Genomic DNA, 20,566 nt, shown 5'->3' with positions numbered 1-20,566 from the left:
ATATCTGTCTGACTCACATTTACAATGGGGAGATGGATGGGTGGGGGGGGGGGGGGGGGGTGTATATTGGAGTGGGGAGGGTGGGGAGTGTATATTCGGGTGGGGGGGTTGCATATCGTATATTGCAACCTCACAATTTGGAAAATTCACAAAAGTATTTGACAACATTGCTTTCAATGCGATTATCTTTGGGGGTATTCATCTGAATATATCTGATACCAACCTGTTCAAATAATCTGAAAATATGCAAAACACTATAAATGTATCATCTTTACATTCATGATATTCTATGTAAAAACCAACCAGACAAGCCAACAGGATAGAAATAATCACAGTGTTAGAATAAGAGAGGGGAGGGTGGAGAGAGAGAGAGAGAGAGAATAGAGGGGGTGGAGGAGAGAGAAGCAAAGGCAGAGCCAGAGCACAGCATTCCTCCCCTGTATAGCCAGGCTCTCAGGAAGAGAGGAGTGGGTCAGAGTTAAGCTCTAATCCAGATGTGTGTGGCTGGGTGGACCAGTGCAGGCGCAGCTAGGGTCCCACCGCTCTAAAACAGACCCAACTCTCCTCCATCACTCCTAACACAGACCTAGTGCTGCTTGGTTTACCTCAGAGCGTCACAACAAGACTAAACACAGACTGGATACCTCACTCCTCTACCGAACTGGTGTCTTATTGTCCTGGCTACTGTGAACACTGCTGTCAACCAACTTTTTCTTGGAGGAATTTCCAGGTAAGCAACATACAGTATTTGACAAGAGTTGAAGAATATCGCCACATAGTAAAGATCACATTGTTGTTGGTGCAAGAAGTTATTGCTGATGCACAAAATTCCTTTCTTAGGTGAATAATCAACTGACGCCAAGTCTGATTGAATTAATTTACCATACGTTATCAAAAGAGCAATTGCCTGAAGAATCTTTGATTTGTCAACATATAGGCTATTTAAACACACAGCATTTACCTATAAGAAACAGTAAATTCTAGTTGGAAACTAATTCAACACTTAAATCAAGACATACATTAATGTTATTTTTATATGGTTCCTGTCATTTTGGACTGATTGACCTGTGGTTAGGATATACATTACCGCAATTCATAGTGAAGCGCTTAATCACAATTCAGAGTAAAGACAGACATGTGGAAAAGGGGCTTTAGTCCAACATTTTACAGTCCGAGAGATTCATTTTATTATATCCCTAAAACGGAATATTTAAAATGGCATCTTCAATTTGCTTGAAATCTCAATAAAAAGTGTGAAGGTTCTTCATAGCATACATTACGTCATATATGGGAAACATATGGGTGTCATATATGTGTTATTTTGACTCCCAGACAGCACATGTGATTTTGATCTGAATTAGATATATTATACATTACAGGCATGTGGTGCCTCAGCTCTGCCAGGTGATTTAAGACTGGAGAGAAACTCCTCTCTAGTGTATAGCTGTGGGTTGTGTTAAACCCATCAATGTAAGGACCAACTGACTGGCAGTTACTTGTTATGAACTTTTGGTGGTACGTGACATGTCATCAGGTGTGCACCAAAGATTGGAGGGTGTTTTCAGTACTGTGGTATACATTTGTACATTTTCACACAATACGGTTTATACCCAGCAAAGCCTGCATGATCACCTACTGACAATGATATAAAAGCACAGCTAACAAACTTTTACAACTAGCAAACATGTAGCATAGACTGCTGTAACCACAAACCTCTCTCTATTTTCACTCCTGTCATCAGTGATTTGTGTGAGACGTGTTTTGGGTTGTAGTCTAAAAATAGAGTGATGATGATGAAGTCCAGTGATGAAGATGCGTCTAGCGACTTGCAGGCGCCAAGGCCCAGCGTGATGACTCCATCATGATTTATGGCAATGCCTGGATGGCTGACCATATGACATCTATCACAAGAGTCAAACATACCTTATCCGTGGCTTTCTCCAGCGCCGGACATTCCCACAGAGAACAAAAGACTGGTGGAAACTTTGTTCATGGAGTCATTGTAAACCTCCTGGTGTAGCGTTCCATTACACTACAGTGGGTTTTTATACGTTTAGAGTTTTAGATATTTAGTATCTTTTGACATCGAAGACTTCTGGTAGGAACCATTTGATAAGTGTATTCTTATTGCATAACTGTAATAAATCTGATTACTTTTAAATGAATATGAAAGGTAGTCCTCATATGTCTGAGTATTATTCTGTGAATTATTATTTTATGTATGGTCTAATGATAAACATTATTCACACTACACATAGCAGATATGCTTGGCCTCTTAACTGAGCCAAGGTTAACTCATTCATTTAATGCTGACATTAATCGCTCTTTGTCTCTCAGCTTCTTAATAATTGCATAACGGTTATCTTGGACACATGTATCTTACTGAGTGTATAAAACATTAGGAATACCTTCCTAATATTGAGTTGTACCTCACCGTCTTCACAGAACAGCCTTAATTTGTCGAGGCATGGACTCTACAAGGTGTCGAAAGCGTTCCACAGGGATGCTGGCCCATGTTGACTCCAATGCTTCCCACAGTTGTGTCAAGTTTGCTGGATGACCTTTGGGTGGTGGACCATTCTTGATACACACGGAAAACTGTTGAGCGTGAATAACCCAGCAGCGTTGCAGTTCTTGACACAAAACCAGTGCACCTGGCATCTACTACCATACCCCATTCAAAGGCACTTAAATCTTTTGTCTTGCCAATTCACCCTCTGAATGGCACACATACAAAATTAATGTCTCAATTGTCTCAAGACTTAAAAACCCTTCTTTAACCTGTCTCCTTCCCTTCATCTACACTAATTGAAGTGGATTTAAAAAGTGACATCAATAAGGGTGAATCCACTTAGCTTTCTACTGGATTCACCTGGTCTGTCTATGTCATAGAGCAGGTGTCTGTCTGGTCTGTCTATGTCAAAGAGCAGGTGTTTTGTAAACTCAGTGTACAGTATTCAGAGTGGTGATGCAAGGCTAGCTCCCTTGACTAGACCCATCGGATACGCTTATGGACCAACAGCATTCACATGATAATGGAGTCAGATTGTAGACTATATTATGGTCGTATTACTCGTACACTAACTCCTGTCATCCTCAGACAGAGTGTATTTTCACTCTCTTATAGGGTCCCTTTAGGCTGGGCTGGGCTGGGTTGGGCTGGCCTGGGCTGGGCTGGCCTGGCCTGGGCTGTCAGTATGTTATATTCTCACTCAGATGGGTATTTCAACATGCAGCTGGAGTCAGCAAAGGTGGTGGGACAGGAAGAGGGGAGGGAGGGAGGGAGGAAACTGTCCAAAATTGGCACACTCATCATGGGTCATTATCATACCAACGACAGACATGATAAATCATGGCTCCCTCATAGACCCTCTGCACACACGGCATGACAAACAGCTTAGCCTCTAACCACCAAGGTCCGCACAAGGCAATGCACCAACAACACAAGAAACTGTAGCTTGTTTTATTTGCCCTCAAGGTGAATATTTTGCAGTTTGGGAGGTACTGTACTTGTCATCAACCTTTTGAAGGGGGATTTTGTAATTGAGCTCTCGAATGCGTAGGCCTGCTAGCACAGGCATGCAATAAATATTTAATGCTTTGCATTTTCTAAGGAAGAATCTTATGGGTTTTTTCCCCTATGAATTCAGCAGCAGCTCTATGCATTTGGATATGAAACATCTAAAACAATATTCTAAAACTCATTCCCATAATTCTTAAACTCTTAACGTTAAAGGGTTCTTCGGATGTCTCGATAGGAGAACCCTTTGAAGACACCTTTTTGGTTGCAAGTAAAACCCTTTTGGTTTCAAGTAGAACCTTTTTGGGTTCCATTCTACCTGGCTGGAACCAAAAAGGATGTTCCTATGGGGACAGCCAAAGAACCCTTTTGGAACTCTTTTTTCTAAGAGTGAAGGACAACGTTACGAAAGCAAGAGATGCAGCAATGAATACAACCAAACACTGTAGCTAGGCCTACTTTCAACAGTTGAATACATCTCCAGCCCTTTGTGCTTTTGTAATGTTAGCATGTTGTACTACCACTGAAGAAGATTTTGATTTATTTGCACTATTACAGGAATTCTAGAGTTTGCAAATGTTCAATCACAATAACAATAGCTATACCGTTTACAAAGTGAAACTGCTGAAGCACACTAAACTCCCCTCCTGTGTCTTCATGTTGTCCTAGGTCGGATGATGGCGTGAGAGACCTGCCATGGCTGCTGAGGGTGTCACTGTCCTGGCTCCCTGGCTGAGACTGAGGGCAGTGCTGTTGTTGCTGGTGCTGCTCCTCTCCCCGCTGGCCCTGTGTGCCCCATGCCCCAGGGGCTGCAGCTGCCCCGGCATCAAGGAGGTACACTGCACCTTCCGCCACCTCACCTCTGCCCCACGTAACCTGCCCAAGGACACAGAGAGGGTTAACCTGGGGTAAGACTGCTCCTGTATTCCAAATACTGTATAAATGTTCTATTTAATGAGTGTGACGAGGTTGTAAGCTATCATTATGTGATGTCAAAATGTAATGTTCTGGAGTGTGACAAGGTTGTGAGCTATAGTCATGTGATGTCAAAATGTAATGTTCTGGAGTGTGACGAGGTTGTGAGCTATAGTCATGTGACAATGTCAAAATGTAATGTTCTGGAGTGTGACAAGGTTGTGAGCTATAGTCATGTGATGTCAAAATGTCATGCTCTGGAGTGTTTGCAAAATGTCATGTTCTGGTTTCCTTGTATGGACAGCTGGTGTCAGGTCCTGCCACAACATTCCCATGGGGTTTAGGTACGGACTTTGTCTAGGCCATTCTAAAATGCGGAATTTCTTCTTCTGCAGCCATTCTTTTGTAGATCTGTGTGTAAGTTTAGGAACATTGTCTTGCTGCATGACTAACTTTCGGTTCAGCTTCAGCACAAGAACGGATAGCCTGACATTCTCCTCTAGAATCTTCTGATATAATGCAGAATTCATGGTTGTGTCAATGATAGGTCCAGGTCCTGAGGCAGCAAAGCATCCCCAAACTATCACACTCCCACCACCATTCTTGACGGTTGGGATGAGGTTCTTCTGTTTGAACGCAGTGTTTGGTTTTCGAAAAAAACATAACATTTCTAATTGAGGCCAAAAGTTATACGTTTGACTCGTCTGTCCAGAGAGCACGCCATTAAATAGAGTTAATGAGGATATCTGCGCCTTTGTAGCCTGAATGGAGAATGTTTAATGTACAAACCGGTCCACAGGGAAACAAGTGTATACCTTCCCAAAGATTGTCTATTATATTGTCAAGACAGTCAAGTGACCGCTCTAACAATGGTAATACATGTCCTGAAAGATGGAAGGCGGCAGGGAGGCGGCAAAATCAGGTGGGACCATTTTAGGCAATATGCGTGTGAACATTATAGTGTCTGTGACAGCATTGGCAGCGCTACTGAGTCTATCTCCATGTTAATGTAGTCCATTTTCCTTCTTCTTCATTGGCTGTTTGCTCCCAACTCAGATGAATCCCCACCCAGGTGACTACTTTAAAATGGAGGAAGCCCCCAATGGCAGTGTCCATGCTAAAACAGATAATATCCATGATGAGTCCTCTATCTCTGACAACAGGCACAACTCCAATATAAAGTTGTTTTTTTTAAGTTGCCGAAATGTCACGTGAGTCCACTTATATCAACACGTTCATAGCCATTGCTCCCGAGTGGTTTAGTGGTCTAAGACACTGCATCTCAGTGCAAGAGGTGTCACTGCAGTACCTGGTTTGAATCCAGGCTGCATCACATCTGGCTGTGATTGGGAGGCACATAGGGTGGTGCACAATTGGCCCAGAATTGTCTGGGTTTAGCCCGGGTAAGCCGTCATTGTAAATAAGAATTTGTTCTTAACCAACTTGCCTATTTAAATAAAAACATAACAGCCTAACCATGATGAAACTTCTATTCTATCAAATACGCCTCACGTAGCAAATTAACAATATGTTAACAAAAGTCAAAACTCTCTCATTGACCTCCATGAAGAAATTGTTCACTTTGTGGACTTACTTTCGTGGACCGCAATGCATATGTAGAAGCACCGTGGCTAGGAAAAACTCCCTAGAAAGGCAGAAACCTAGAGATGAACCAGGCTCTGCAGGGTGGCCAGTCCTCTTCTGGCTGTGCCGGGTGGGGATTATAAGAGTACATGGCCATTAAGGCCAGATTGTTCTTCAAGATGTTCAAACGTTCGTAGATGACTAGCAGTGTCAAATAATAATCACAGTGGTTGTAGAGGGTGCAACAAACAGGTCAGTACCTCAGGAATAAATGTCAGGTGGCTTTTCATAGCCGAGCATTCAGAGGTCGAGACAGCAGGTACCCTTTTAATGATCATGCTGTTCAATCAGCTTCTTGATATGCCACACTTGTCAGGTGGATGGATTATCTTGGCAATGGAGAAATACTCACTAACAGGGATGTAAACAAATTTCTGCCCAAAATTTGTGAGAAATATTTATTATTTCAGCTCATGAAAGATGGGACCAACACTTTATGTTGTGTTTCTATTTTTGTTCAGTGTAAGCAGACTGTCGGGTCCTCTATCTTAATAATATCCAATATAATAGGCCAACATGTTCTGGTTACACTTTATTTGACAGCCCAGTATAACATGGTAGCCTATTTACAAGAAACTATGTGGTGCTCTGGGTTATGGGAATTGAACCGTTTTTAAAGAACGCCCTGTACTTGCACCCAACAATATACGGTACATGTGGGGGGTTGGAATGGCTCACACTGGTGTAACATATTTTAAGCAACTTTCCCTGCCAAAGGATTGCTTGATCTGTTCCATGTCTTTGAGGATTTCTCAGGATGATTGGCTCTTTACTTGTTTATATTTCACACAGGCAGGCAGCTCCTGCAACATTCTCATGTTGTCCCTCCCTCTCTATGTCTCTCTGTGTAGCTATAACAGCCTCCAGGCAGTGGGGGGGTCAGAGTTCACACAACTCCGCCAGCTGGAGATGCTTATGCTCCATGGGAATGATATCACGACCGTGTCTCCAGGAGCGTTTTACAGCCTGCGCTCTCTGCAGGTGAGTTTCCCCGACAGACAGGCTGGCACCAGGGGAGTCTGTCGTCTCATTCAAGACCAGAAAGATAACCTACATAGATGCATAACAGTCAGGGGATTGTGTCTCACTATTAAATATTCAGTCACTTGTCTACAGGCAATCATATTGTAAAACATTTAAATGTTAATTTTTTTTAACCAATTTCTCTTTCTTGACAGATTCTGAAGCTGAGCTACAACAAGCTGGAGGCCATCACCCCTGGTATGTTTGAGGGCTTGGTCAGCCTGGTGCGACTCCACCTGGACCGCAACAACATAGACTTCATCGAGCCGTACACCTTCAGTGGGCTAACATCATTAAAACTCCTACAGCTAGAGGGCAACAAGCTGAGGGACCTCCACCCACACAGCTTCATCACCCTCTCTCTCCTGGGGAACTTCTGGAGCTCTGGGCTGCGTCACCTCCACCTGTCGGACAACCAGCTGCACTACCTCCAGCCTGGGACCCTGATGCCCCTCAGCAAACTGGAGCTGCTCTCCCTGCATGGCAACCCTTGGACCTGTGACTGCCATCTCCAGTGGCTGCTAGAGTGGAACAACAAACATGAGGGTGAGGCCTCTCTCTCTCTCTTTCTCTCTCTCTCTCTCCCCTCTCTCTCTCTCTCTCTCTCTCTATTTCCCTCTCTCTCCAGTCTCTATCTATCTCTTTGTCTCTCTGACCTCTCTCTCTCTCTCTCTCCCATCTATCTGTCTCTCTCTGTCTGTCTTTGCCCTCTCTCTCTTTCTGTCTCTCTGCCCTCTCTCTCTCCTGTCTCTCTCTCTTTCTCTTTCTGTCTCTCTGCCCTATCTCTCTCTCCCATCTCTCCCTCTCCCTCTCTCTTTAGTTGTTTGTGCTGTATATTTCTCCAGTGTCTGCCATACACTCCAACACTTAAATATTTGTCATTCACTTCACAACAATGATTGGGCCCATGTGTATAATACATCAATGTGAGTGTTTATGTGCTGTTTCCTCTGACCCAGTTGGACTGCTAATATTTATAAATAGTTGCATGACTCGATCATTAAACAATGCTCTAATTAGCGTGCAGTAATCTGTAACTTTCTCTGAACCAACTTTAAGGTAAACAAACTGAAAAATGACAATTCTGACACCCCCGCTCTCTTTCTTTCTTTCTTTCTCTCTCTCTCTATGTCTGTCTGTCTCTCTCTCTCTATCTTTCTCTCTCACGCTCTATCTTTTTCTGTCTGTCTGTCTGTCTCTCCTTCTCTCCTTCTCTCCTTCTGTCTGTCTGTCTGTCTGTCTGTCTGTCTGTCTGTCTGTCTGTCTGTCTGTCTGTCTGTCTGTCTGTCTGTCTGTCTGTCTGTCTGTCTGTCTGTCTGTCTGTCTGTCTGTCTGTCTGTCTGTCTGTCTGTCTGTCTGTCTCTCTGTCTCTCTCTGTCTCTCTCTGTCTCTCTCTGTCTCTCTCTGTCTCTCTCTGTCAGGAGTGATTAAGTGTAAGAAGGAGCGGGACGCTGCCTCTGGTGAGAGCTGTGCTGTCTGCTCCTCACCTCAGTCCTTAAATGGCAGCCAGGTCCTGGGACTGTCTGCTGGCCAGCTGGCCTGTGAGCGGCCCTCTCTGGTGTCCCATCTGAAGCAGTGGGACAGCCCCGGCTGGGACGACGCGGACTCAGAGCCCGACCTGCCCTACACCAGGGACCTGGAACGTCCCCTGGGCCACCTCACCTTCGTCCTGACCGACAACCACGGGAACAAAGCACACGTGGCCTGCGATGTCCGGCGGCCCAGCGAGAGCTCCTCCATGACATGGGAGAACCTGCGGACGTCCGGGGAGGTGGCGGTCAACGTGAGCCTGGTCAGCCTGCTGGAGTGTGAGATCGACCGGGACGCTCTGCAGAACCTCTGGAGGCTGGTGGCCTACTACTACGAGAGCCCTGCCCTCTTGGAGAGGGGAATGAGGAGGGAGAACACCAGCAGAGTCACGTTTCAGTACTCCCAGGGACACAACGAGGAATCCCCTTACTTTACAGATCTCAAAGGACACTTAATGGCTGAACCGACGTGGCTCCTCCAACCAAGGGTCACCCTGCAGCTGAACAGACGGCAAACCACCACGAAAAAACTGGTGCTGGACTTTACCACGTTCATCTCCAAGCACATCAGTGGTAGGGGAGAGCAGGAGGATGTGACTTCCTCCTGGGCCCTAATACAGAGAGGAAGCCCTGGGAGAGTTCAATCTGTGCTGGAGGGCTCTGAGGTCAGTCTGGGGTGTACAGTTATCAGTTCAGGGTCACAGTCTGTGGAGTGGATGCTCCCAGATCTATCTATCCTGGAAGAATCTAATTTCCGGCTGGTGTCTGAGGGAGGCAGACTGGTCATTGGAAATGCTAGTGTGTCTGACTCTGGGCTGTATCACTGTCTAGTCCGCACAGAGACTGATGTGGACATGGTGCCTGTGAGGTTGACAGTGAAAGAACGCCTGCTCAGTCCGAACACTCTAAATGGGAAGAAGATGGAAGTGGAGAGCGGGGAGTCCCTCTCACTCCCCTGCTATGTGAACTCAGCACAGCCTAGCGAGACACGCTGGTACCTCCCTAAAAATCAGATCCTACAACCGTCGCAACCGAAGGGGAGGGTCTACGTCAATCAAAATGGATCCCTGGTGATCAAAAAGACAACTCATGAGGACGCTGGGGAGTACAGCTGTTTGGCTGCTAACCTCTATGGAGTAGACATGTTGGCTCATCTCGTGGTCGTCACAGGGGAGAAAGACTCGGATGCAAAAGAAGAGTTTGAGAAAGAATCACCTGGTGTTGAAACAGCCAGAGGAGAATCACCTTTGTTTGGGAGTAAGGAGGATGAAGGTGAGGGGTCAGGATTCCAGGAGATAAAAGGCCCCCATGCTACACAGTCTCCTAAGAGGGTGGGTGGACAACAGAGGTACCCTGGAGGGTTTTTACGCCCTGGTATGAAAGGGAAGAGGATCAAGGATAACAAGAGGAAACCTAATAAGTCTGTCAAGGAGCTCGACCCCAACCGCTGGGCTGAGATCCTAGCCAAAGCTAACGCTAAACCTCCGACACTACCGCCTACAAGACCACCACCAACTACACCAACAACAAAAACAGCAACGACAATGACAGCCAAAACCACCACTACTACTCCTAAACCCACTACTACTACTACCACTACTACTACTAAACCCACTACTACTACTACCACTACTACTCCTAAACCCACTACTACTACTACCACTAATACTCCTAAACCCACTACTACTACTACCACTACTACTCCTAAACCCACTACTTCTACTACTACCACTACTACTCCTAAACCCACTACTACTACTACTACTACTCCTAAACCCACTACTACTACTACTACTACTACTCCTAAACCCACTACTACTACCACTACTACTACTCCTAAACCCACTACTACCACTGCTACTACTCCTAAATCCACTACTACCACTGCTACTCCTAAACCCACTACTACTACCACTATGACTACTCCTAAACCCACTACTACTCCTACTACCACTACCACGAGAAAAACTACAACAACTACGACTACAACAACAACTACTACTACTGCTCCTCCTTCAACTACCAGAACAACCACAACTAAAAAGCCCACCAAGAGCCATTCTAAAACAAGTCACCACACAGAAACAGAAGGTGAATTGGACTTTTCCGAAAAGCAACCTGAACCTTTACGTCCTCCTCCTAGAAAACATGTGACACAGGCCCCAAGAGGGAAAGCATTACTTGTGGACCGTGGTAGAGGTAGAGGAGGTCCAAACCCAGATTCAGACTCAGTCATAAACCTGTCTGTTACAGAAGCTCCTCAATCCGTCACACAACCAATGCAGCTCGAAGACAAGCATGTGGGGAGGGAGAGAGAGAGAGTGAACCAGAAGAACAATCCTGTTTGGACAAACAGACGAAGACCCCCTTACAGACGGGGCAGACCCCCACAGAGACGGGTTCGACCTCAGAAACCCTCCCTCCCCTCATCACACAAACCACAGACGACACTCCCTCAACCCGCAACAACAGTGGAAAAACAAGAATCTACTGCATCGCAAAACGACAATTCTAAAATGGAGGACAATATTACAGAACACATACCCACTATTTCAACACATGATGACAATGAGCCTGTTGACCCGATCATTAAGCCCAACACTGCTACAGACAAATCAGATAGCATTGACATAAAATCATTAACACCAGAGGTGAAAGACCCTAGTATAGTTAACCCATCAAACAGGGAGCATGTGCCTGCACCAGAGACAATCACCTCAGCAGAAAATCTACCTCCCCCAACTGAGGTGCCTCGACAGGAGAGGACATGGGAGAACTTAAATAAACAGGATGTTATTAGACAGACTACCCAAAACAGGCAAACATCCCCAAAGATAACAACAACAACAAAGCCCACTCATATTAATTATGACATTCATTTAAAACCTAATTTGTCACATGATACGGTTGCTATGGCAACACCCGTCCTGACTAAATTTGACGTTTCAGATAAAGGAGCTGCAAAGCCAGAAACCCCTTTAACAAAAGTACATTTTCTAAATCCAACTCCTAAAAAATCACAAGATAAGACACAAACACATTTGAGAACCGTTGCAAAAGGCAGTGCTGCTCGGGAGGACATTCTGAGGAACACACACAGAAACTCATATAAAAAGGAGGAGGATCACTCTCAAATGAAACCTGACAGTCCCAGTCTCCCCATCCACCCCTGGATCTACCAACAGAACGTCCAAATGAGAGTTCAAACCACCCCTCCACCCCGCGCTCCCACCCCCTATTGGCCTTATAGCCGCTTCCCAGTGTGGCCCTCAGGTCATGGTTCAGGGCCACATCCTGCCTTTACGGAGAGGCCCATGCTTTTCCCCCACCCAGGGGGCCGGGGCGTTGGGGTCACCAATCGACCAGAAATCACAGCTGAGACTGTCAGGCCCACAGCGTTCATCTCTGCTTCACCGGGCAGTGGCATGGCAGCCTCACTGACCTCCCACCCGCCCCACAGGGGCCCAGGCCAGGCCAGCAGGACCCGACAGCAGGACCTCTTAATGCTCTCCAAGCTCAGAAACAGATACAGACAGGCTCAGCTGGACCGTATTTTACAGCTAGGGAAGAGAGTGACAACTAAGCCCAAGATCAGTCACCCTACACCTAGACCTCACTACCAGCCTCCCACTCCATCATACAACTACTGGCCTGTGCCGCCCACCACCTCCCTCCCCGTGCCCACCAACAGGCCCTACTCCACAGCCAGTGTCCTGTACGGCAGCCGCTGGCACTACAGCCACTGGGGCCCGAAGAGGCTGAGCACGGCCCTGCCATTCCCCAACCTGATGGGTAGTGGGGTGAAGCCTAGGATCAGCTCTGTGAACACAGTCAGTGTGTCTGCCCTGGCTGAGGGTGATGTGCTGCTGCCCTGTGAAGCATCAGGAGACCCACAGCCAGCGCTCTCCTGGACTAAAGTCTCCACAGGTATTTAAACACTTTTATTGTGAAAGACTTTGTAGGGTAGAAACAATTATTGCCTCTCTGCGGTGAATTACATTATAGTTTCTCTGTAATGCATGGCATAAATATTTTGACTTCAGGCTCTTGTGAGCTTACCATCGTAAAGAATAATATCCAACAGAAATACTATATTTTACAAGCTTGTTAACATTCAAGGAGTAGCAGAAATAATATATGCATAGGCTAATTGAGGCTGCAAAGGATTAGACAGACCTACAGACCTATATCTATCCTACCCTGCCTTTCTAAGGTCTTCCAAAGCCAAGTTAACAAACAGATCACCGACCATTTCGAATCCCACCGTACCTTCTCCGCTATGCAATCTGGTTTCCGAGCTAGTCATGGGTGCACCTCAGCCACGCTCAAGGTCCTAAACGATATCATAACCGCCATCGATAAGAGACAATACTGTGCAGCTGTATTCATCGAGCTGGCCAAGGCTTTCGACTCGGTCAATCACCACATTCTTATCGGCAAACTCAACAGCCGTGGTTTCTCAAATGACTGCCTCGCCTGGTTCACCAATTACTTCTCAGACAGAGTTCAGTGTGTCAAATCGGCGGGCCTGTTGTCCGGACCTCTGGCAGTTTCTATGGGGGTGCCACAGGGTTCAATCCTCGGGCCGACTCTCTTCATCATCAATGATGTCGCTCTTGCTGCTGGTGATTCTCTGATCCACCTCTACGCAGACGACACTATTCTGTATTCTTCTGGCCCCTCTTTGGACACTGTGTTAACTAACCTCCAGACGAGCTTCAATGCCATACAACTCTCCTTCCGTGGCCTCCAACTGCTCTTAAATGCAAGTAAAAACTAAATGCATGCTCTTCAACAGATCGCTACCCACACCTGCCCGCCTGTCCAGCATCACTACTCTGGACGGTTCTGACTTAGAATATGTGGACAACTACAAATACCTAGGTGTCTGGTTAGACTGTAAACTCTCCTTCCAGACTCACATTAAGCATCTCCAATCCAAAATTAAATGTAGAATTGGCTTCCTATTTCGCAACAAAGCATCCTTCACTCATGCTGCCAAACATACCCTCGTAAAACGGACTATCCTACCGATCCTCGACTTCGGCAATGTCATTTACAAAATAGCCTCCAACATTCTACTCAGAAAATTGGATGCAGTCTATCACAGTGACATCAGTTTTGTCACCAAAGCCCCATATACTACCCACCACTGCAACCTGTATGCTTTCGTTGGCTGGCCCTCGCTTCATATTAGTCACTGGCTCCAGGTCATCTATAAGTCTTTGCTAGTTAAAGCCCCGCCTTATCTCAGCACATTGGTCACCATAGCAGCACCCACCCGTAGCGCACGCTCTAGCAGGTATATTTCACTGGTCACCCCCAAAGCCAATTCCTCGAACGAACTGCAAAAATCACTGAAGCTGGAGACTCAAATCTCCCTCACTAACTTTAAGCACCAGCTGTCAGAGCAGCTCAAGGATCACTGCACCTGTACATAGCCCATCTGTAAATAGCCCATCCAACTACCCCATCCCCATACTGTTATTTATTTTATTTATTTTGCTCCTTTGCACCCCAGTATCTCTACTTGCACACTCATCTTCTGCACATCTATCACTCCAGTGTTTAATTGCTATATTGTAATTATTTCGCCACTATGACCTATTTATTGCCTTTCCTCCCTTATCCTACCTCATTTGCACACACTGTATGTAGACTTTTTCTATTGTATTATTGACTGTATGTTTGTTTATTCCATCTGTAACTCTGTGTTGTTGTTTGTGTCGCACTGCTTTGCTTCATCTTGGCCAGGTCGCAGTTGTAAATGAGAACTTGTTCTCAACTAGCCTACCTGGTAAAATAAAGGTGAAATAAAAATAAAATAAAGACATTTATAAAATATATTAACAAAATGGCACCACCTAAGTGTGCTCAACTCATGCTGTAATATTTGACAGAGAGACCCTTGACAAAAACTCCAAAATAATTCACTGCATTAACATTAGGACGCAAGCCTAATCCAGAGTACCAATGATGTGCTTCTCTCTCCTTTCAACAACAGGTGCAACCGTCCAAGCCAACACAAAACACGGACAGAGATTTGAAGTTGTAAAGAACGGCACCTTTGTGATTAAAAACGTTCAGCTACAGGACAGAGGCCAGTACCTCTGCACAGCACAGAACACATTTGGCTCGGACCGAATGGTCATTACCCTGGCTGTGCTGACCCAGCCTCCCAAAATCATAGGTCCCCACTCCAGAGAGGTCCCAGTGTATTTGGGGAAGGCTATAAGCTTAGACTGTGTAGCCTCTGGCAAGCCCCAGGCTCAGATCTCCTGGATTCTTCCAGACAGGACCTTTGTGCGTGATGTGGGAGCTTTTGACAGGTCAGCCTCTCTGCTGGCTAACGGCACCCTGAGGATCCAATCAGCTAACTTCTCCAGTAAAGGCGACTATAGGTGTATTGCTAGCAATGCGGCCGGGGCTGACACAGTGACTTTTCACATCCACGTGGCAGCGCTACCGCCCACCATCAACGAGGAGGCCTCGGAGAGCATTGTCATCCAGGAAGGGAGAAGTGTGTACGTCCACTGCACTGCCAAGGGAGAGCCTGCGCCCGTGCTAAAGTGGACCCTCCCTGCAGGGGTACATGTCAAACCCTCTCAGTTCCTCGGCAGGAGACTGTTTGTCTTCCCCAATGGGACGCTGTACATCAAGAACATCTCTCCGGAAGACTCTGGGAGGTATGAGTGCTCTGTGACCAACGCAGTGGGCGCGGCCAGGAGAGTTCTGTACCTGAAGACCAGGCAGGAGGTCCCCAGCCTGCGACTGTCACACCACCCCTCCCAACAGCACAGAGTCACAGCCATGTATGGCTCCACTGTATACCTGCACTGTCCAGAGTCCACTGGCTCTCCCCGTGGCACTCTGTGGCAGCTACCGTCCAAAACATTGCTGGAACATCGCTACAGGTAACTCCACCATGCTAGTAATCAAACCTATATAGGAGTTTTCCTATAAAAATAATACACTGTGCTGATATTGATTAGGTATCAGAGATCTGAAGAATAGCTATAATTATTCATTAAGCTAAATTATTTCACAAGACCTTTAGAAGTCCTTATTTCCATTCGTTTTATCGGTTGAGATTCTGTACTATCATTCTAATCGCTTTCCCTTCAGTGACCTTATAAAGAACTTCTCAACTCTATTACAGCCCTCAATTTCAGGGAGGTTTAATCAAATGCAATTATTTTTTTCAAACACAATTAGTGTAATTCAAAACAAGCTATCTGCTGGAGCCTGACCAAGGTCAACCTGCCTGTGATCTCAGGGTCAGAAACCCTGATGGGTCCCACTGTCAGAGACTACATTCTTAAAAAATAAAAACAAGGTTCTTCAGAGCAATGCCATAGGGGAACCATTTTAGGTTCTCTGAAGAACCTTAAATGGGATGGTTCTTTGAAGAATTACACACACTCAGCACCTTATTTTATGCAAATAAGGTGTTGAGCATTATTTTCATATTTCCCAGGGTGCTTTTTGAGTGAATTTTAGTTACCAGTACCACCCATGACTGTGCTTGATAGTGAAAGAGAAATGGTTGCTGCATTCTTTCATTTTCAGGCCTATGGCCTTCACCAAGTGAGATCCTAAGGGAATGAGTTATCATTAAAATTCAATGATTTAAGACAATACAATACCTAATAATAATAATTTCATAAAGCCAAATTTGTATGTCCGTTTCACTCTAATACAATGGCCTTTCATAGTGTACAGGCCATATCAGGCATACCAGTCACATTATTCTGGCTTGCAAAGTGATGTGTAATTCCTATTGGAAGTCACCCAGAGTGGGGATAGCCAACATCTAAACTGGAACAAACATTTTAATAACGGGTGCAATAAGTCCAAGTAACAGATTTGATTAGTTTAGAAAAATTATGTTATTTATATTTGAGCAGCATAATATTGTACATGAAAAAACATACAATCAAGAAACATGCAAAAACATAGATATAAACCAAAAATCAACCTGCTATAGAGCATGCTGGGAAATATGGTAATGATAGGCGTGGTTTTGGTTCAACTCTGGTTATTAACACCAACACGGGGGTTCTTTTACATCACTGATTGTTAATTTAACTCTTGAATCAATACTGGAAATGTTACACTGAAATATCAACACTAGTTAACACTGGCCAATTTGCTGTGTGCTATTAAATGGACATGCTTCCATCTAAATAACCTTTTAGAATTTTAGATGCCACGTCAAGAACCCCACACTGAACTCAAAGGTTCTTTATCGGGCAAGAGTTCTCCAAGGAACCTTAAGAGTTGAGGAAGAACCTTTAAAAAATAACCTTTATTTCAGTGTAAAAACATCCTTACGGTCAATTTGCAGGGCGTCTGTCGAGTACACCCAATTTAATTCCTGCTCAACATGGTTCCCAAACAGTGGAACACTAGTGGCACAGAATTCAGTAAGACAAGAGAAGCAGGAAATGGGAGAAGCACCATTGTACAAATACAAAGTATCTATTGTGCAGTTACATTATGTAATTACACTATAATTGAAAATCCAGTGTAACTAAATGGTGTAAATTATTGCACATAATTTGATTAGAATGTATCTTACAACATAATACATTTTAAAATGTCACTAAAATCATATTATATTTGTGATTAAAAACCAGGGGTTGGAACCAAAATTATTTTCTAATTGTTTCGTTCTGAACAGAACCATAATTTTTTTTTGTTATGTTCCACTGTTCTGAGCAGCAAAATAAAGTTCTGAACCGGTTAGAACCCCCAAAAAAGTACCGGTTCATATCATTCCTTTTTGTTCCTTTTCAAACCTCTTACATATATATATATATAAACATAAACATTTCTGTTGCATCTCACACCCTACACTGTGACTGGCAGCACAGTGTGTGTTTGTCTTTCATTATGATTAAACCATGCTGTTATGACAAAATGCAATTTGCTCTTAATGACTTCACTATACAGATTAAACCACTTACCCACTACACAGCAAACTCCTCTATCCTCCCTGATTGGTGAAGTAATTTAATGTTGAGCTAAATGTAAAATATATATATATATATTTTTTTTTTTACATACAGATTTTGCTCAAATTTAAATTACTACACCAATCAGGGAGGATTAGAGGAGTTTGCTGTGTAGTGGTTAAGTGGTTTAATCTGTATAGTGAAGTCATTAAGAGCAAATTGCATTTTGTCATAACAGCATGGTTTAATCATAATGAAAGACAAACACACACTGTGCTGCCAGTCACAGTGTATGGTGTGAGATGCAACAGAAATGTTTATGGTTAGGAGAGAGGATGGAGAAGCTTGCCTTGAAGCACTTTGTTGTGATTTTTGTGGGACTGGAAAAAATTGTCAGTAACATAAAATAATGTTATTAACTGGTTCCCATGCTTCTAAAATAACAGTTATGTTCCGGAACAGTATAGATCACTTTTGTTTTCGGTTCGGGTTCTGTTCTTCAAGTAATTGTTATTTTCTGGTTTTCGGTTCTGTACTCTGAACCGGTTCCAACCCTTGTTATAAACACTAATATTGTGTGTCTATTTCTTTCATAATCAGCCCTGAGAGACCTGTCACCGTGTTTTCCAATGGGACCTTACGGATCCTGCAGCTGACTGAAAAAGACGGAGGTAGCTACCTGTGTATGTTCCAGAGGCCCAACGGTGAGGACATGGAGCTGTTCCAGGTGCAGGTGCTCATGATGCCACCTAAGATCGAACATCTGGCCACAGCTCAGAAGAGGGTGACCTCCGGGGAGAACTTCCAGGTGGACTGTGTTGCCTCAGGCCTCCCTGACCCAGAGGTGTCCTGGAGCCTCCCTGATGGAACCATGATCAACAACGCCCTACAGTCGGACGACAGCGGCACCCGTTCTCGCCGCTATGTCATCTTTGGGAATGGAACACTGTTGCTGCAGCAGATGGGAAAGAAGGATGAGGGGGACTATACATGCCATGCTAAGAATGAACTGGGGGAGGATGAGATGAAGGTGAGCATCAAAGTAGGCCCTGACTTTCCCCGAATCACATCCAAGGCTCAGTTGTTGCTCACGGCCCGACTAGGAGAGTCTGCCTATATGACGTGTCAGGCGACTGGGGAGCCTCCACCAACCATTGTGTGGCTCTCCCCAAGCAATGATGTCATCACATCCTCTTCAACCAAATACCAAATCTTAGATGATGGGACTTTGGTGATAAAGAAGGTGACTTTGGCCGACCAAGGGAAGTATGCTTGTGTGGCAAGGAGTTCTGCTGGGGATGACATCAAGAACATTAAGATACAAGTAGAACCAAGAGAGCCACACATCAATGAACAAGCTGGAAGAAGCAGTATGAAAGTGTTGGCAGTATCTTATCAGACAACACTGCTCGACTGCAGAGCGGAGGGCAAGCCTGAGCCACGCGTTTCCTGGGCCGCACCCTACGGCCTCTCTCTGCCAACACCTTACCTGGGAGGACGCTTTCAAGTCCACAAGAATGGGAGTCTAGAGCTACGTGGAGTGAGGAAGACAGACGAGGGTCAGTATGTGTGTTTGGCCAAAAATCACTTGGGAGAAGCAAGCCTGGCAATTGAGCTTGAAGTGGCATCCATAGCAGAGAAGCCAAGCTTCGCCATGCCGAACATTGAGATTTTACCAATAAAACAAGATGGAAGTGATGTCACTCTGGAGTGTCCTGCCCGCGGTAAGCCAAACCCAGAGTTTGTTTGGATCCTGCCAAATGGCACAGCGCTGATGCCAGGCACTAGACATCAACACTTCACTCACTATAGAGGAAACGGGACGTTGCGCATCGCCCAGCCAGTGACAGCTGACAAAGGGGTTTACCGTTGTCTGGCGAAAAACGTGGCTGGGACTGCAGAGAAGCGATACGCTCTAGAACCAGGAAGAAAGCCTGTGATTCGAGGCACAACAGGGATCATGAAGATCACGTTTGGCCAAATTCTCAACCTGCCGTGCTCTGTGGATGGCTGGCCACAGGCCTCAATCACATGGACCCTACCAAACGGCCTGGTCCTGGACAAGCCCCAGGTTATTGGGAGAATTACATTTTTATCAAACGGCACGCTTCAACTCAAAGAGGTCGCCACATTTGACAGGGGAACCTACGTCTGCAAGGCCACCAACACATTTGGGTCATCTGCGTTGTCATACCCAGTTGCAGTTATGGTGTATCCTCCAAGTATCACAAACGCACCCCCTTCCATCACTAGAGTCCACAGAGGTTCATCAGTAACACTTAGCTGCATCGCTGCAGGCATACCAAAGCCTGAAATAACATGGACTCTACCTGGAAGAACCACACTTGTTCCCAACAACCGTTTCACGGCACAGGGAGGAATTCACATGACAGTTGAGGGCAGCTTGGTCATACAAGACCCAGTGCTTATGAACTCAGGGATTTACAAATGCAATGCAAAAAATGCTCTAGGAAGTGACTTCAAAGCAACATATCTTCAGGTGATCTGAGCCACAACCAAACAGAAGTGCCTAATCTAATCTGACAATTACACTTGAATGTAAAACCTAATCCTCTAGAATACCATATGTACAGTGTAATTATGTAACCTTACCATTAATGTGCATATTATAAGAGGTAAAATAGTGTGAACTCTAATATCACTTACAAGGAAAGGAGAAAAAGGTCTGCTATAATTGTTGGCAGAAATATAAGCATATAAAAACTTGACAGATGTGACTTAGGGAATGCTCTCTTTTCTTTGAATTTATAAATATTCCTGTATGTAAATATCTAAGTATACTGTGTTGACTGAACTCACATTGTTGGTTTATCTATATGCCTTTTTTACCAAGATACAGCTTGCAGGTGCCTAGTGTTACTTCTGACAATAGAAAAAATAAAAGTGAATCACTTACACAGGAATCTATCTGTTTGTACGCCCTCACTGATTGTGCGAATCCCATTCTGAGGCATGCT

At 44.9% G+C, this 20,566-nt stretch overlaps 2 protein-coding genes across 2 annotated transcripts; both read left to right on the top strand.

Annotated features, from left to right (window-relative positions):
• The first annotated feature begins 451 nt into the window (after positions 1–451).
• On the top strand, positions 452–10,869 carry LOC120062160 (matrix-remodeling-associated protein 5-like). The gene is made up of 6 exons (XM_039011967.1): positions 452–730; positions 4,190–4,428; positions 6,931–7,060; positions 7,258–7,648; positions 8,524–10,255; positions 10,791–10,869. Exons 2-6 carry the CDS (start codon positions 4,217–4,219, stop codon positions 10,867–10,869), a joined length of 2,544 nt encoding a protein of 847 aa, XP_038867895.1. The 5' UTR covers positions 452–730; positions 4,190–4,216.
• On the top strand, positions 10,586–20,506 carry si:ch211-159i8.4 (matrix-remodeling-associated protein 5). Its single transcript, XM_039012510.1, has 3 exons — positions 10,586–12,558; positions 14,636–15,545; positions 18,189–20,506. Exons 1-3 carry the CDS (start codon positions 10,911–10,913, stop codon positions 20,095–20,097), a joined length of 4,467 nt encoding a protein of 1,488 aa, XP_038868438.1. The 5' UTR covers positions 10,586–10,910; the 3' UTR covers positions 20,098–20,506.
• Positions 20,507–20,566: the final 60 nt, after the last annotated feature.

This window comes from Salvelinus namaycush, chromosome 17 (genome assembly GCF_016432855.1).
Source record: "Salvelinus namaycush isolate Seneca chromosome 17, SaNama_1.0, whole genome shotgun sequence".
NCBI lineage: Eukaryota > Metazoa > Chordata > Actinopteri > Salmoniformes > Salmonidae > Salvelinus > Salvelinus namaycush.
The sequence above is the reverse complement of the archived record's forward strand: the minus strand, read 5'-3'. Positions and strand labels throughout refer to the sequence as shown.

What these genes read in the sequence shown, in the direction of transcription:
- si:ch211-159i8.4 (XM_039012510.1), top strand. Translation starts at nt 10,911, where the DNA reads ATGCAGCTCGAAGACAAGCATGTGGGGAGGGAGAGAGAGAGAGTGAAC. An exon ending in CTGGACTAAAGTCTCCACAG is followed by an intron (nt 12,559 to 14,635) that starts GTATTTAAACAC and finishes TTTCAACAACAG; the next exon opens with GTGCAACCGTCCAAGCCAAC. An exon ending in TTGCTGGAACATCGCTACAG is followed by an intron (nt 15,546 to 18,188) that starts GTAACTCCACCA and finishes TTTCATAATCAG; the next exon opens with CCCTGAGAGACCTGTCACCG.
- LOC120062160 (XM_039011967.1), top strand. Translation starts at nt 4,217, where the DNA reads ATGGCTGCTGAGGGTGTCACTGTCCTGGCTCCCTGGCTGAGACTGAGG. An exon ending in ACAGCCTGCGCTCTCTGCAG is followed by an intron (nt 7,061 to 7,257) that starts GTGAGTTTCCCC and finishes CTTTCTTGACAG; the next exon opens with ATTCTGAAGCTGAGCTACAA. An exon ending in ACTAAACCCACTACTACTAC is followed by an intron (nt 10,256 to 10,790) that starts TACCACTACTAC and finishes CATGTGACACAG; the next exon opens with GCCCCAAGAGGGAAAGCATT.